This window comes from Lethenteron reissneri, chromosome 51 (genome assembly GCF_015708825.2).
Source record: "Lethenteron reissneri isolate LAM-NWPU_2019-01 chromosome 51, ASM1570882v1, whole genome shotgun sequence".
In the NCBI taxonomy this organism is placed as follows: Eukaryota; Metazoa; Chordata; class Hyperoartia; order Petromyzontiformes; family Petromyzontidae; genus Lethenteron; species Lethenteron reissneri.
This window is the reverse complement of record NC_083829.1, coordinates 7,245,248-7,263,002: the sequence shown is the minus strand read 5'-3', so window position 1 is coordinate 7,263,002 and position 17,755 is coordinate 7,245,248. Positions and strand designations below refer to the sequence as shown.

The window sequence follows — 17,755 nt, the reverse complement described above, 5'->3', positions numbered from 1 at the left end:
CCAGGCGTGGTGTTGGACACCCCCTCGTGTGCCATACCAGATTTAATAGGTGCTCCCTAACTCCACTGAAAATCGCTCGATGGGAATTACACACAGCAATCATCGCCCCCGACTAGCAGATGAATGCCCATGTGCTGATTCACCTTGTGCCCACGGGGACAGCTGCTAGGGGGGGGAGGGGGGGGGCGGCCGTATCAAAACAAATAATTCTCGTCATCGTTACACTTGCCCCGTCCGTCTGTCCAATGCCACATGGGGGGGAATCGTTGTCTGCGCGTGCGTCTGCGCCAACAGTGGGGGTGGCGCTGCTGGAGAACCCTCGTGGAGTCGACCCCCTGGACTACGCGGGGCTGCGGCGCTTGGCCGAGCACCTCACCGGGGTCGGTGGCTGTCGCCTGTTCGGCGGGGGCGCCGGTGAGTGGCGCGGAGGTGGTCGCCCCGGCCACCCCTCCGGGGCAACGGTCACACCTGTTTATCCGCAATCGGAACGGGCGTCTTTGTTTCGCGGTTTATCACTCGGGGAGGCCCCTTGTAAAAGCGAAGGTGGGGAACCCCCTGCAAGCCACGCCCGATGTGACGCGGCCGATGATGATTGATGCCGATGCCCGTGATGTCACCGAGCACCGCCCACAACCTCCCGTCCGGCGGCATACGGGAGGAAAACAGGCGAGACATTTGTGTTGTCCGATTGGCCGAGCGACATCACCGATGATCGACAGAGCCATGGGTTACGTGACCAATGGGGGTGACAGCACAGATCTCTTGAATGCACTCTGCCTCCCTGCTCCTCGTTCCTCCACTCTTGTCAAGAGCCTTCATCTCCACGCCCAGTGCACAGCCCTCATCGTTCTTATCCTCATTCCGCTTTCGTGTGGAGGAGAGCTGATCAGCGACGCGTCTCTGTCCACCGTTTCCGGCTACAGGAGACATTCTTGTGCGATGTGAGCATTCCGATGAATTTCCGACCACGACGTTGCCCCAGTTTTGCGGAAGCGCTCCCGACGGCCAGGAGACACTTAACGCTGCACCCCACCTCCTCCCCCTCCTCGCCCCCCGAGCAGAGCTGACGGCAGAGGCGGACCTGCGCAAGCTGAGCGGTGGGACTGTGCTTGTGCTGGCCGAGGGGCAGGCTCCGACGGGGCAGGAGTCGCCGCAGGTCGCCAACGAGCCCGTGTGTCCCTACGTCAACGTGCAGCTCCTGAGCAACGACAATGCAGGTGCGACGTAGCGCGGTGGCATTCGTGCGAGTACCTGTGTGTATGTGGCGAGGGAGCAGTAGTGTCGTGTATAGCGTTACAAACCTGGCGGCCCAAGTTTGATTCCTGCCCATGGCCAATAACAGTTCCAGAAACTCAGCCTTAAATGAGTGCCTCGTGCAGGGTGTGTAACATCAGCAGTCGTGAAATCAAGGTGGCCGGGCGTGGTGTTGGCCACTCAATCCCTCGTGTGCCGAGCCGGCCTTCATAGGTGCTCGCTTAACAGCACTTGCCCCAACAGTCGATTAAGGCTACACGGCGGGATCTTTGTAAGTGTATGTGTGTCAGTGTGGGGGGTCTGTGTCGGAAGCGGTATTGCAGTGGTTAGCGCACTCTCCACACCAACGGTGTACCCTCCTGGTTCTGTGTGTCTACACGCGTGTTCACGCGAACAGAAGCTTGTCGACACATGCATCAGCATCCGTGCGTGGGTTGACGCACACGCACACACGCGCGCGTGTGTTCAAAAGGAGTGCGCGCATGAGTACGCATGCCGCTGATGTGTCTATGTTCCCGCATGCGTGCGTTCACACACACCCACGTGTTGTTTGTGTGCTTTAAAGGGAGTGCGCGCGTGGCCACGCTGCTGCTGCGGAATCCTCTCGGCGCCGACGCGGCGCTCGCCATGCCGGCGCTCGTCCACCAGGCGGCCGTGCTCTTCTCCCTGCGCGGCCGCACCCTCCGCCTCTACGTGGACGCCGCGCGAACCAGCGGTCAGCCTCCCAGTCGCGCGGTGTCGTCGTCACGCGCTCGCATGTCGACAACGATGAAGATAACCGTAGAGCGGATCGTCGGCCGTGCTCGGTCCACTGCTGGATGAATGCCTCTCAAAGCCGCCGCCGCCACCACCCCTCGAGATCCCCACGCAGGGGATCCATCTCGCGGTGGTGCCGCAGCCGCACGTGGCCCTCGACCGCGGTTTCGGGTTATATCGCTGCGCTTAGTCGTGAGGTGGGACGCCCGAAGTTTGGCTCGACGAGCCGTGGGCTTCTCCGGGAGCGAAACGTTGGCCGTCGGAGCCGAGCGGGGCGCGGTGAGGCCTGAGGACGCCGTCGGCTAGTCGCGCCGCTAGGCCTGAGAGCGCTTCGGTGTCCGCTCTGTCGCGGCGTCACAGGGGTCATGGTGGCGCTCGTAATGTCGAGGCCGCTCCAGCCCCACCCACCACTACCCCCACTGCCCCCACCCACCACTACCCCCCACTACCCCTACCACCCCCACCCACCACTCCTCCCACCACCCCCACCCACCACTATCCCCACCACCCCCACCCACCACATCCCCACCACCTCCATCCACTACTACCCCCACTGCCCCCACCCACCACTCACCCCACTCATCACTACCCCCACCGCCTCCACCCACCACAACCCCCACCGCCCCCACCTACCACTACCCCTCCTGCCCCCACCCACCACTGCCCCCACCCACCATTGCCCCCGCCCACCACTGCCCCTACCCAGCACTACCCCCACTACCCCCACCAACCCACCCACCACAACCCTCACCGCCCCCACCCACCACAAACCCCACTGGCCCCACCCACCACAACCCCCACCGCCAGATGAGATGGGGCCTAAGGAGTAAGAGGGCAAGGCATAAAGATGAAGGGGCCTACAGAGGTTGAAATTCCCAGGTGATTCAGGGTCGTATGGGAGCACAGAAGAATCGAACACATGCAACAGGCAGCAGTGCAGCAGGCAGCAGTGCAGCAGGCAGCAGCGCAGCCCTAGTGCTACGGATGCGGCCCCAGCGAGTTCTAATTGATTTCATTTCCCACGCGCGGTAATCCCTTGTAAATGCGGTCCGGCGCGACGATTTACGGCCGCGACCGCCGCGGAAGAGGAAAGAGGAGGAGGGGACTCCCAGTGCTGGCCGGTCGATTCGGCACAAATCCTGGCCACGCCGGGCATCCTAATGGCTCCGCTCGCCGCAACTACGGCAGCGGTGGCGGCAGGGAAAGTGCGGCGCCAAGGCCACGCTCCGCCATGGCGAGCGTCGCTCACCCGAGTGCTCACCCGCTTATTTGCCCGCCCGTCCGCACGCACGCACGCCAACTTGCCTTCTCACCTGGCTCATCCAATCATCTGAAAGCCTGTCCGCTCGCACGCTCACCCGTTCACGTGCTCGTCCATTCCCTTGCCCTCTCGCACACCTACTCACTCACCTACCCATTCACCCGTCCGCTCATTCACTCGCCGACTCATCACCTTGCCGACTCATCCACACCCTCTCCTCGCTTGCTTACCCTCCCACTGATTCACCTATTCACTCACGCACCCACTTACCCACCCACCCACCTACCCACTTGTAGACTCACTCACCCACCCTCTCGCCCATTAATTCACCCACGCACCCACTCACTCATTCACTCACCCATTCGCTCACCCACCCACTCACCTGCCCACCCACTCTCTGCCTCGCCTGCGCGTCATCAGCACGATCATCAACCGCTGCTGCTTTGGGGCGGGGGGGGGGGGAAGACCTAGCGAGGGAGTGCGAGCACCGCGTTGACGGCACGCACCGCGCTCCGGCTCTGGGGAGGGGATTGTGGGCAATGCGCGAGCAGCCCCCTCTCTCCCCCCCCCACCCACCTCCCTCCCCCCCATCGGAGTGCGCTGCTCTTCGCTCTGATCGATGTCCCGGAGCGCCGAGTGGATGTGTTTTCCCCGCGCGCTGCCGCCGCCGCCGCCGCTGCACTCCTTAAGCACTGGCACGTGACGGGCGCGGAGGTTTCGTGTTCCACATTACTATGGCGGGGGCCAAGTGCGTCCGTGTGACCGCCACTGATGAGCGAACAAAACTTGCCGCTGCTCGCAAGGCGCGTGATGATTTGGCAATCGATTAACCCCCCCCCCCCAAACGTGTATCTGTTATTGATTGAATTGCCATGGGGGTCGCGATTCAATCGCAGATCATTTATTTGTTTATTTTGCCACCGTTTGTCCCAAATAGATTGTGTTGCTGTTAGCTCAGGCTTGGTAACTCCAGTAACCGAGAGACGCAGCGTTCGCGAAGCATGTGATCATCGTCATCGTCGTTATAATAACGGCGACGATGATGATGATTGCGTGATTACCATCAGCGTGTTGTCGACCCGCTGCTGGATTGAAGGCCGTGTGACACGGCCCTTGGAAAGATGGTGCAAGCTTCTTCTATCCCATCAGGAGATTAAAGGCTGCATCAGTCGGTCGATCGGCAGGTGGCGTGTGTGTGGTGGGGTAAAGTGTGGGTACTCCCAGCTCGTCCCAAACGTCTAGATAGCATGAAAGAGTAGGCTAAAGTACTCCCTCTGACAGGGCTGCTGTAAAGCTCCCTCCGTTTGCTGGCCCCTTTCCGCAGCAGTGGCTTAAGCCAGCCATTGCAAGCCTGCGCCTTTACCTCGTACCGGTTTCCCCCTAACCTTGTTGCTGTGCTGCCTGTGTTCTCGCAGAGCTCAAGGACTTGGATGATTTGCTGGCGCTCGGTGGCAAGACGCTGTACCTGGCGACCTCGTAATGGGACGCAGCGACATTCCACCCTCCCTGCCCCCCCGCCCCCCTGTTCTCCGTGTGCTGTGCAGTCGGTTCCACGCCTTAACAATCGTTTGCGCAAACCAGATCCGCTGTATAATATGCTCAACTTAAATCTCCTGCGACCGCTTTGTCCGCGGCTGAGCGAGTAGTTAAGCGACGAAGGGCGTGTCTGGGCGTGTCTGCAGTGTCTGACCACGCCCCCACAACCCCAGAGACACGCCCCCTTTCTTGCCAGCTCCTCCCCCGCGAGGATTCGCAATACAAAATCTCTGAACGGATCGACTCCTGCGAGCAGCAACCGGTTGCAGCGACATCCGCCTTGCGAGAGATTCACTCGCGCGCAACTTTGGTCGCTCGGGAAATTCTGTCGCGGATATTCGGCGGGCAGCGGTCCACCAGCATTGTGATCCACGTTGAACCTCGGCGTGGTTGGTTGGTGCCAACAGGCGCTGTAATGCGATTTTAAAACGGATTTCGAGCGAATGGTCTTTGGGAAAAAAATGGGGGAGTGTCAAATAATGGTATAATAAACACCCACTCTCTCCCTCGCCTGCTCATCACCAGCACGATCTCAACCGCTGCTCGACTGCTTTGCGGTTGGCCCGGGGGCGGCAGGGGGGGAGACCTCGCGCGCGAGGGAGTGCGAGCATCGCGTTCACGGCACGCACCGCGCTCCGGCTCTGGGGAGGGGATTGTGGGTAATGCACGAGCAGCCCCCTCTCTTCCTCCTCACCCACCGTCCCCCCCCCCACCGCCCCCCCCCCACCGAAACAAGGGCAACAGATTGACCCCCCCCCCCTTGCCAATGTATAGACGCAGCGATTAAACCTCGATGAATTGATACTCTTAACATGGCTGTTGGATGGACAGCAGAATCAATACAATAGACACCTCGATTTGAGTTTCACAGGGGGATCATATCTGGGCTGCGGTTATTTTTATCGGCGGCGTTAGCAGGCGTTAGCAATCCGTCCACGCAGCGGTGCGCACGGCTCTCGCCATGGGCAGTCGATCGGCAGGTGGCGTGTGCGGTGGGGTAAAGCGTGGGCACGTGTCCACCGCTTGTCACAGTGGCACATTGATCCAAAACACCTTCTGGAGCTTCCTCCGGTGGAGGCCCCTTCCGCCAGCAGGGGCATGTGTGAGCAGTTGTAGGGCCGCGCCTTTACCTCGTAATGCTCTCTCCAGCCCAGAGGTCGCAACCGGGTACCCGATACCCGTACCCTACCCGATACCCAGCTACCCGTACCCGGCCGGGTACGGGTAGCCGTACCCGGCCGGGTACGGTTAGCCGTTTGCGACCCTGGTGCGACCGGGTATGGGTAGACCGTGAGTCACTGGTGAGTAACTGTTTGTCACTCATTTCGGGTAGGGTACGGGTACCCATTTGCGACCCTGGTGTGGCGGGGTACGGGTACGGGTAAGGAATCAAAACCCGTTTGCGACCTCTGCTCCAGCCCATAGAAAGAAAAGAAAAAAAAACCACTAACGACCTGCGGCTGTAAAAAACATACGACGACGGTGATGGTGGCGATGATAACGAACGCCCCCCCTCTGAACTAACGAGTGACCCTGGCCTGCCTTGCACGAGACCATGAATGTCAGCGGACCTCCGCACGGTTAAATAAAGGGAAGGTGTAAGTCACGTGGCCTCTTAACTAGTGCCTCGTGTGTGTGTGTGGAGACCCGAGTTCTCTTCCCACTCACGGCCAACACCGGTAACGAGAATTATCTGAACAGATCCTGGGCCTCCCCTAGGACATCTCGGCTTGAAATGAGTACCTGGTGTGGTGTATATACGTCACTAAGGATACAAAGGCGGCCGGGCGTGGTGCTGGCCACGCATCCCCTCGTGTGCCGTGTCCTTCATAGGTGCTACTCGCTAACTGCACTTGCCCCAACAGTCTCTTAAGGCTACACGGGGGATCTTTGCGAGCACGTGTGCGTGTCCGAATATTTGTACGATGTAACACGATCGATAGATATCATCAATACCACCATCAATCACAATTTACACCATCAATACTATCACCACCATCAATGTCAATTGAGACCATCAATCAAAATCGACAACAATCACAATCGACACCATCAATCAAAATCGACACCCATCACAATCGACCCCATCAATGACAATCACCACCATCAATGTCAATTGACACCATTAATCATAATCACCACCAATCGTAATCGACACTATTAATAATAATCAACCCCATCAATGACATTCACCACCATCAATTACAATCGACACCATTAATCACAATTGCCAACATCAATCACAATCACCACCATCTCTCCGAGGTCATGTCCATGAGCAGCACTTTTGGCAGCAGCCATTGGTTGTTATTGCCCCCTGCAAATAACTGCCAACCCCACAACCCGGCAGCAGGATTGTGGAATTTCTACTGCTGGCCTGGGGCCACGGACGGAGATGAGACGGTGGGGGGAGACGCTGAGGGGGGGAGACGGTGGGGGGGGGGGGGAGACGGTGGGGGGGAGACGTCTCTCCTTTCCCAGATTTGCGGACGTCCGGTGGCACGATGATTCAGCTCTCGAGATTGCAGGCAACGCGACCCGGAGCGTGAAACCAGAGGATGGAACTTTTCGTGGGCCGCGTCTCCGCTCCTTCTCGCCGATGTCCTTTATTTAACCCGGAGCGAAGGCCGCCGAGGTGTATTATTGCCTTCGAGATGGACAGCTGGCTTGGTGGGGGCCTGGCTAGAGGGGGGGCGTTCATAGTGGCCGCGTGTCCGAGACACTGAGTTGGCACCGCTGCGTTTCCGGAGATGTGGCCGCTTGTAAAGCAAAGATGCCGATGCGAGTTTGATATCGCGCTCTCATATACGCGCGGGCCTCGCATCTCCACGCGTTTGAAAGGTCACCTCCCCCCGCCCCAGTGGCAGCTGTCCCTGCGCGGAGAAAATGCGACTCGGCACTCGGTCTGCGAACCAGTTGGGGAGCGATGGTAGCTGCTGCTGCGTGTGTGTGGGGAGCGGTGGTGTAGCGGTTAGCGCGCTGCGCTACGAACCCGGCGACCCGGGTTCGATTACCGCTCACGGCCAACACCGGTGGCGATTATCTGAACCAGTCATGGGCCTCCCCTAGGTCGACTCGGCCTCAAACGACTAACTGGTGCGGCGTGTAAACATCGCCACTGGGGGGGACAAAGGCGGTCGGGCGTGGTGCCTGCCTCCCCACCCCCTCGTGTATCGTTCCGGCCTTCATAGGTGCTCACTAACAGCACTTACCCCTACAGTATATTAAGGCTACACGGGGAATCGTTGTCTTTGTTTGTGTGATCCGCAATTGAGTGATTTGCGGCGTCATTTTTTTTGCACCCCCAAACTTGGTCACGTGACGCCGCGCGGCACACGACGGCTTCCTCTTGCGGATGACGCCACGGGCTTCTTGCGAAGCAGAAGGCGAGCGAGGTCCGCGCACAGACAGACCCCCCACTCGTTAGTCGGGGAGGGTCGTTGTGATTCGCAATGCGTCGCCTCGGCGCAATGCGCTTCCCGCTGGGGCCGCGTTCTCTGAAGCCGCCGCGAGGTTGTGATGGCCTCGGCCATAGATGGATTCGGACACAGTTTCATTTTTCAGTTTCATTTATTAGATATAAGCCCGTGAGCCATGCGGCTCTTGACTCGGGTGCAACCGCAACAAACAAAAACATGAACAAAGAAACATATTAAAGTGACTACACGCAACAGAAAATCCAGGAAAAAACAGCAAAGTCTTCCAGAAAAAAACACCGTATTTTAACGCCGTGTGCAAAAATCCCAGTGGGATGCGAGTCAAACAATAACAAGCATAAGACAATGTAGATTAAAGTTATCAGGCTAACTCTGTGCAACAACAAACAAACATGGCTAAACCAAAACGTTTTCAAAATCACCAAAATAAAGCTATAAAAACAATGTAGCAGTGATCATATGAACTGTGGTTCAAATTTAGCAATAAACGATATAGAATTTAACAATAAACGATATACAGAAGAATTGTGACCCCGCCTGGAGACACCCCCCCCCCCCCCCCACGTGCCGACACCGGGGAGGTTGACTCGGCCCATCGTCGTCATCGTAATCACACCTCCCCCTCAGTGGTCGATAAAACGAGCAACGCTTTGGAATGTGGAATGTCCGCCTCTGGCTCTCTGCAGGGCTGCAATCGTCAGATGAGCACAAATGCCCCAATTTCTGCTCGTGTGATGGGCAACAGGAGAGTCGTCGATTGACACAGATCTATACTCATGGCCGTACAAAGAAGATTAGAGATCTGTAGATGCGCACTGGGGCCAATGGACTCACACACAGATCCACAAACTCACATCAGAGACATCGAGACCCTTCGACTCGTAACGAGATTTGTAGATTCGCACGGAGATCCACACACTCCCGCGGAGCTCGACACGAACGAAGCAGCAGCGACGCGCCACTCCGCAACTCGTCACACAATCATCTGGCTCGTCAACCAACCTCCAAGGAAAATCACGCCCGCTGACCCACCACAACAACATCAGGCATGCACAGCAGCAGCAGCAGGAGGAGTAGGAGGATGATGAGGCAGAGAGACTGGTCTCCCTCCGTCTGTCTCTCTGAGCAAACTTCGTTATGTAACGCGCATGCCTCGAGGGTTCCTCCCCTGCTTAAAGGACATCCGTCAATCTGGAGACGCGACTCGCAGACGCGTGGCAACCACCCCAACACACTCATCCCAACCCTCCCCGCCTATAAATAACCACGTGTTTATTATTATTACTGCTGCTGCTACTACTGCTGATGATGATGATGCTGTTGACGATGCTGTCGCTGCTATGAGCAGTAGAATCAGCGGCGGTGGCGGTCCGTCGTGGCGAGGGTTGTGCATGCACGCGTGGTGAATCTCCACCCACCCCACCCACCCCCACTTCTCCCGGCCCTCCGCTGCCAACGGTTCCCCTGCTGACTCCCCCCCCCCCCCCGTTACGGGCAAGTGCGGCCACGTGCTCACGAAGCCACGCGGATCAAAATAGACGTTGACCTCAACGACTAGCCTCGACCATGCCCCCCCTCCCCAGCTCCCAACCAGTTGTCACTGCGATTATGATGACGCTTGTTTACCCAGGGAAAGCCGCCTCGAGTCTCAAGACCTGTTTTCAGGAGGGTCCTTGCCAAGGTTATCGCGGTTGTGGGACAAGCGATGCTGCTCCAGCTGCTACTGCCGTGTGATCCCTGTTGAGTAATTTGCAGGTGCATTTATAAGCGTTTGGGAATGTGGCTTGACTATTATCGGTTCCACTGTGTGTGTGGGTTTAGCCGTGGGATGAGGAACCAGGAGGAAACCCATGCGCAAGAGGGAGAGAACATTAAAAGTTCACAGAAAAAGCGGCGTCCGAGTTGGGAATCGAACCCAGGTGCTTCTTGCTACGAGGCACCAGTGTCACCACTGCTTCACCACCCAGGGCACCCACCTAGCCACCCACCCAGTCGCCCGCCTAGCCACCCGCCGAACCAATCAGCCACCCAACCACCCACCTAGCCACCCATCCAGTCACCTGCCTAGCTACCCGCCAAACCAATCAGTCACCCAACCAGTCACCCGCCTAGCCACCCACCGAACTAATCAGCCACCCAACCACCCACCTAGCCACTCGCCGAGTCAATCAACCATCCACCTAGCCACCCATCCAGTCGCCCGCCTAGCCACCCGCCGAACCAATCAGCCATTCAACCACCCACCTAGCCACTCGCCGAGTCAATCAACCACCCACCTAGCCACCCATCCAGTCACCTGCCTAGCCAATCAGCCACCCAACCACCCACCTAGCCACCCGCCGAACCAATCAGCCACTCAACCACCCACCTAGCCACCCACCCAGTCGCCTGCCTAGCCACCCGCCGAACCAATCAGCCACTCAACCACCCACCGAGCCACCCACCCAGTCACCTGCCTAGCCACCCGCCGAACCAATCAGCCACCCAACCACCCACCTAGCCACTCGCCGAGTCAATCAACCACCCGCCGAGTCAATCAACCACCAACCTAGTCACCCATCCAGTCGCCCGCCTAGCCACCCACCGAACCAATCAGCCACTCAACCACCCACCTAGCCACCCACCCAGTCGCCCGCCTAGCCACCCGCCGAGTCAATCAGCCACTCAACCACCCACCTAGCCACCCATTCAGTCGCCTGCCTAGCCACCCGCCGAACCAATCAGCCACTCAACCACCCACCTAGCCACCCACCCAGTCACCTGCCTAGCCACCCGCCGAACCAATCAGCCACTCAACCACCCACCTAGCCACTCGCCGAGTCAATCAACCACCCACCGAGTCAATCAACCACCCACCTAGCCACCCATCCAGTCGCCCGCCTAGCCACCCACCGAACCAATCAGCCACTCAACCACCCACCTAGCCACCCATTCAGTCACCCGCCTAGCCACCCACCGAACCAATCAGCCACTCAACCACCCACCTAGCCACCCATCCAGTCGCCCGCCTAGCCACCCGCCGAACCAATCAGCCACCCAAACACCCACCTAGCCACCCATCCGGCCCACCCAGCCAATCAGCGACCCACGCAGCCACTCAGCCAGCCAGCGGCGCGGCAAATCTACCGCGACCGCTGTGGCGTCGTTCGTTTGCGTCCAGGGCCCCCCCCCCCGCCGCCCCGGGGTTCTCTTTTGCCGCACGTGGCACCGCGTCTCTCTCTCACACACCACGGGCGGTCCTGAGAGCCGCGGCCTAAAATTAGGAATATAATGAATGAATGGGGCCCGGTACACGCGCTCCGCGCCCTCGCTCTGCGAGCCGCCTATATTTACACTCGCGCCCGTGTGCGCGCGCGCGAGTAATCCTCAGCGGGGAGCGACACCGTAGCAGCGAGCGGTCGCGCTCCGAACCCGGCCACCCGAGTTCGATTCCCGGCCACGGCTGTCGGGTGACGGCAGTGGCGAGGGATTTATAAAGCAATCAAAGACCTCCTCGCAAGAGGTCGACATGATGCGGTGTGCTTTGCTGACAGCGCTTGGCCCCAAAAGAATGTTAAGGCTATACGGGACATCTTTGTCTTTAGTGGGGCTGCACGCCGTTTCATCATTGGCGCCAACCACGCAACAATTCGCTTGGAGCTGGCGAGTTACCCAGCCTCGGCCGTCTGCTGAACTCTCGTGACAGCTCGGCAAACGCGGGTCCACGTCACCGACATCACGAACAACCGCGGAGCTGATGTGTCCACTCACCATTGGCTTGCCATCTGTAAGATGCGGCTGCCATTCTTGGAGTCTATGTGTCCACTCACCATTGGCTTGGCATCTGTAAGATGCGCCTGCCATTCTTGGAGTCTGTGTGTCCACTCACCATTGGCTTGGCATTGTAAGATGCGCCTGCCATTCTTGGAGTCAGTGTCCACTCAACATTGGCTTGGCATTGTAAGATGCGCCTGCCATTCTTGGAGTCTGTGTGTCCACTCACCATTGGCCTGCCATTGTAAGATGCGCCTGCCGTTCTTGGAGTCTATATGTCCACTCACCATTGGGTTGGCATCTGTAAGATGCGCCTGCCATTCTTGGAGTCTATGTGTCCACTCACCATTGGCTTGGCATTGTCAGATGCGCCTGCCATTCTTGGAATCTATGTGTCCACTCACCATTGGCTTGGCATCTGTAAGATGCGCCTGCCATTCTTGGAGTCTATGTGTCCACTCACCATTGGCTTGGCATCTGTAAGATGCGCCTGCCATTCTTGGAGTCTATGTGTCCACTCACCATTGGCTTGGCATCTGTAAGATGCGGCTGCCGTTTTTGGAGTCTATGTGTCCACTCACCATTGGCTTGGCATCTGTAAGATGCGGCTGCCATTTTTGGAGTCTGTGTCCACTCACCATTGGCTTGTCATTGTAAGATGCGCCTGCCGTTCTTGGAGTCTATATGTCCACTCACCATTGGGTTGGCATCTGTAAGATGCGCCTGCCATTCTTGGAGTCAGTGTCCACTCAACATTGGCTTGGCATCTGTAAGATGCGCCTGCCATTCTTGGAGTCTATGTGTCCACTCACCATTGGCTTGGCATCTGTAAGATGCGCCTGCCATTCTTGGAGTCGATGTGTCCACTCACCATTGGCTTGCCATCTGTAAAATGCGCCTGCCATTCTTGGAGTCTGTGTCCACTCGCCATTGGCTTGTCATTGTAAGATGCGCCTGCCATTCTTGGAGTCTATGTGTCCACTCACCATTGGCTTGGCATCTGTAAGATGCGTCTGCCGTTCTTGGAGTCGATGTGTCCACTCACCATTGGCTTGCCATCTGTAAAATGCGCCTGCCGTTCTTGGAGTTGATGTGTCCACTCACCATTGGCTTGGCATCTGGTGGCGGGCGTCCACGTAGGACCCAACCCAAACCCACAATAGCCTGGAGCTCGGCTTGCTGATGAAAGTTGCGGGCGAGAATTTGAGCATCGCCTGCAGCTGGGGTTGGAATCTCCGCGCCCCCACGCCCCCTCCTCTCCTCCTCCTGATGCCGGGGTAGGAGGGGGCAATGGGCGAGGTTCAGGGCCGTAGCACACGCAGCTGCCATGCCTGCCCTGGGTACTTCCCCAGAGACCCTGCCCGAAGGAGGAGGAGGAGGTGGAGGAGGAGAAGGTGGTGGTAGAGGAGGAGGAGAAAGAGGTGGTGGAGGAGAAAATGAGATGGTGGAGGAGGAGGTGGTAGAGGAAGAGGTCGTTGAGGAGGTCGTTGAGGATGAGATGGTGGAAGATGAGGTAGAGGAGGAGGTGGTAGAGGTGGTGGAGGAGGAGGTGGTGGTGGTGGAGTAGGAGAAAGAGGTGGTGGAGGCAGTGGTGGTGGAGGAGAAAGAGGAAGTGGTGGAGGATAAGATGAGGTGGATGAGATGGTAGAGGAGGAGGTCGTTGAGGAGGTGGTGAAGGAGGTGGAGGTGGTAGAGGAGGAGGTGGAGGTGGTAGAGGGGAGGTGGTGGAGGAGGAGGTGAGTCGAGGGAGGTGTTCCGTCAGCATCCCCCGCGCGAGGCTGAGGAGGACTGAGCGCCTGGGAACGGGATCGGTTTGATATCCGTGTGCGCTTCGGGCGCGCACCATAAACCGGATGAACCGGTTCCAGTTCAATAGTTTGCTAAATGGGCCGGTTCCGGTTAACCGATTGTTATAACCGGTTTAAATTTGCGATGAACAATCTTAGATACATTGCAGAGGTTGCACGGGAAGAGGTATTTTATTGGCTACATTTGCATTTTATTCGCAAATGTCCACCGCTTCTGCTCAACCTCGAGCCCGACCCTTCACCTGGACTCAACCCCCAACGCTGACTCCACGACAGCCCTCACCTGGACCTGAACCCCAACCCTCCTCACGGCAACTCGATCTCGACTCCCACCCGTGACCCAACCAGTGACCCCGACCTCGACTCCCACCCGTGACCCAACCAGTGACCCCGACCTTGACTCCCGACCCGCACCTTTCACTCCAACCCCCTGAGCCCAGACCCCCTTCTCCTGCGCTTCCCTTCTTAATAATCTCCCTTCTTAATAATCTCCCTTCTTAATAATCTCCCTTCTTAATAATCTCCCTTCTTAATAATCTCCCTTCTTAATAATCTCCCTTCTTAATCATCTCCCTTGCTAACCATCTCCCTTGCTAATCATCTCCCTTGCTAATCATCTCATCCCTTCACTCCTTCTCCTCTTCCTCCCAATCTCCCTTCGTCTGATCTCCCCCCCTCCCCACCCCCTTCCTTCTCTGCCCCCCCCCCTCAGCCCCCCACACCTGTCGCGCTCCTTCGCCTCGTCACCGACAGCTGCTTCCCCCCCCCACTACACCCCCCCCCCAAACCGTAGCCTCGTCTGCCCCCCTGCCCCCCTCATCTACCGTGGGGGATGTGGGGGACACCGTGCCGGCTCGGGTCTGTCCCATTCTGTTTTGAAGGAAGGGGGGGGGCTAGGGGGGAGGGGCTGTTGGGGGGGGGGGCTAGGGGGGAGGGTCTGTTGGGGAGGGGGCTAGGGGGGAGGGGATGTGGGGGAGGGGGCTAGGGGGGAGGGGCTGTGGGGGTGGCGTCGTGGTTCGTTACTGAGTCTTCTGTTTGGGGAGGGAGGGAGAGAGGCTTGGAGGAAACCCGCCATTAACATCACCATGAGGCCAATCGCCACAACCATCATCACCGTCACGATCATCATCACCATTACAATGTTCTCAACCATCGGCAACCACAACATGGTGAACATCTGTTGCTACTGCTGCTGTTACTGCTGCCTCTGTTGCTACTGCTGTTGCTGCTGCTGCTACTGCTGCTGTTACTGCTGCTTCTGTTGCTGCTGCTGCTGCTACTACGACAGTACTTCTACTGCATGGCAATGAGCGCAAGGTCTGTGAGATGGGCACGCCGATTCGGGTGTGAGAGAGAGAGAGCGTGAGAGAGAGCGAGAGAGTTGGGGAGAGAGTGAGAGAGCGTGAGAGATAGCGAGAGCGTGTGAGTGAGAAAGTGAGAGAGCGTGAGAGAGAGCGAGAGCGTGAGAGAGAGTGTGAGAGAGGCTTAATTTCATTCGTGAATCAAAATGTTCACCTGGACAATCCCCTGAGACTGAACGTCTGGGTGAGCCCAGCAAACACGTAATGACAAAGGTCCCCCGTGTAGCCTCGAGCAGACCTTTGCGGCAAGTGCGGTTAGCGAGTAGCAGCACCTATCAAGACCGGGATGGAGTGGCCAGCACCACGCCCGGCCGCCTTTGTCTCCGAAGTAGCGACGTTTACACATCGCAGCGGTGACTCATTTGAGCCTGAGCCGACCTAGGGGAGGCCCAGAACGGGTTCAGATAATCGTCACCGGTGTTGGTGGCACCTGAAGTGGGAATCAAACTTGGATCGGCCGGGTTTGAAATCGCCCGTTTCGTATCGCGCTAACCACTGCGTCACCGCTCCTTAATACAGATACACAGACACGCACCCACACATAGCAAGCGCATGAAGACGCCTACACAACCATCCTCGATGTATAACCTCTACACCTACGCATTAATATAAACCAATGTCACAAAAAGACAAAGATCCCCCGTAAAGGCTCAAAATCATGTTGGGGCAAGTGCTGTGAGCGAGTAGCACCTATGAAGGCCGGCACGGTACACGAGGGGGTGGGTGGCCAGCACCACGCCCGGCCGCCTTTGTCTCCCCAGTGGCGATGTTCACATACCACACCAGTTAGTCGTTTGAGGCCGAGTCGACCTAGGAGAGGCCCAGGACCGGTTCAAATAATCGTCACCGGTGGTGGCCGTGAGCGGGAATCGAACTCGGGTCGCCGGGTTAATAGCGCAGCGCGATAACTGCTACACTACCGGTTCCAAAGACAAAGATCCCCCGTATAGCCTTAACCGACTGTTGGGGCAAGTGCTGTTAGCGAGCAGCGCCTTTGAAGGTGCTGCGCCCGAGTCAAGAGCCGCACGGCTCACAGGGCTTTACCTAATAAATGAAACTGATGAAGGCCGGCACGGCACACGAGGTGGTGGGTGGCCAGCACCACGCCCGACCGCCTTTGTCTCCCTCGGTGGCGATACCGCTGCGCACACACACACAGACACGCGCACAGGCATCCCGAGACACCGCCGGTCAATCTCTCATGTAAGTCCGACTGTAACAGACGCAGGTGTGAGTGTTGTAATTGACCGTGCGTGTGAATGAGTGGAGCCTGACAGCTGATGTCCCGTGCTGTTGCGAGGTCCGCGTACACCACGCTGCAAACAGCAGCGGCTCATGCATTCTGGCCGGAGGGGAGCGGTGGCGCAGCGGTTAGCGCACTGCGCTACGAACCGAGTTCAATCACCCCCCCCCCCTCCACCCCCACGGCCACCAGCACCAGTGATTACCCGAACCAGTTCTGGGTCTCCCCCAAATCGACTCGGCCTCAAAGGAGTAACCTATGCGGGATGTATAAACGTCGCTACGAGGAGAGACAAAGGCGGCCCGGCGTGGTACTGTACCAGCAAACCCACCAACCCGCTTCGTGTGCCGTGCCGGCCTTCATTGGTGCCACTCGCTACTCGGCACTTGCCCCAATAGCCCGTCAAAGGCTACACGGGAGCTGGGGGGATCTTTGTCTTTGCCTGCGCGGAGTCTCGCACCCCGGGGGCGTTACAACCGTTCTGGATTCTGCACCGAAGAGCCGAGGCGGTGATCGGGGAAGGAATTACACCGTCCGATCAAGGCCGATATCAATGCCGAGTGATACCTGAACCAGTCAACCGCTTCTCCTAATTCACCACCCCCCTCCCTCCCTCCCCCTTCTTGCACCGCACCCGCAATGACCAGCGTGGTGAAGTATGGTGCAGCGGCCCTCTCGATCCGTCTCGGCGGGGGTCGAGACGCATTCGTCCAGTTGTAGATTGGAAGAATAAAGAAAAAGAACGCTTCTTCACGTTGGGATGTTTACAGTGGTGGAGCGTGGCACGGCGTGCCGTGGCGTGCCATGGCACGGCGTGCCGTGGCGTGCCATGGCACGGCGTGCCGTGGCGTGCCATGGCACGGCGTGCCGTGGCGTGCCATGGCACGGCGTGCCGTGGCGTGCCATGGTGTGGCACAGCGTGGCGTGGTGTCACCCAACCTCTCCACACAGCTCCTTCAAAGGCATTCGCTCCGCACGCGTAGACGAGTCCACTTCTCACAGAGGGGAGGGGGGGGGGGAATCCGAAATCACCGGCTCAGCCGAACCCAAGACTATTCCACTCTACCCGGGGAGGAGGGGCAGTGGCGGGCATACTTTGATGAAACTAGCTTAGCTATAAAACACATACACATTTGTATAGAAATTTGAAAGAAATGAATTTAAATATTTTAAAAAAAAATCTATATTTATCATTGATATCGCTATTTTTCTCTGCTACTGGTATCCAGATATTTCTTCACCTCCCTCTCGTGTAATAATAGTCGAGTCCGCACTACCCGTGCTATCAACTCCGGGCAAAGCGACCGGGAGATTGGGGGGGGGGGGGGTGTGGGGGGAGGAGCGTG

At 58.0% G+C, this 17,755-nt stretch overlaps 1 protein-coding gene across 2 annotated transcripts in view; it reads left to right on the top strand.

Annotated features, from left to right (window-relative positions):
• The window catches only part of IARS1 (isoleucyl-tRNA synthetase 1), a 47,764-nt gene extending 41,351 nt beyond the window's left edge, over positions 1-6,413 (top strand). For both annotated transcript variants that reach the window (XM_061572702.1, XM_061572701.1), the window contains 4 exons: positions 295-414; positions 1,062-1,217; positions 1,820-1,969; positions 4,687-6,413. In XM_061572702.1, the coding sequence (XP_061428686.1) occupies positions 295-414; positions 1,062-1,217; positions 1,820-1,969; positions 4,687-4,751 (491 nt within the window). In that variant the 3' untranslated portion in view covers positions 4,752-6,413. The remainder of the gene's footprint in view (positions 1-294; positions 415-1,061; positions 1,218-1,819; positions 1,970-4,686) is intronic.
• Positions 6,414-17,755: the final 11,342 nt, after the last annotated feature.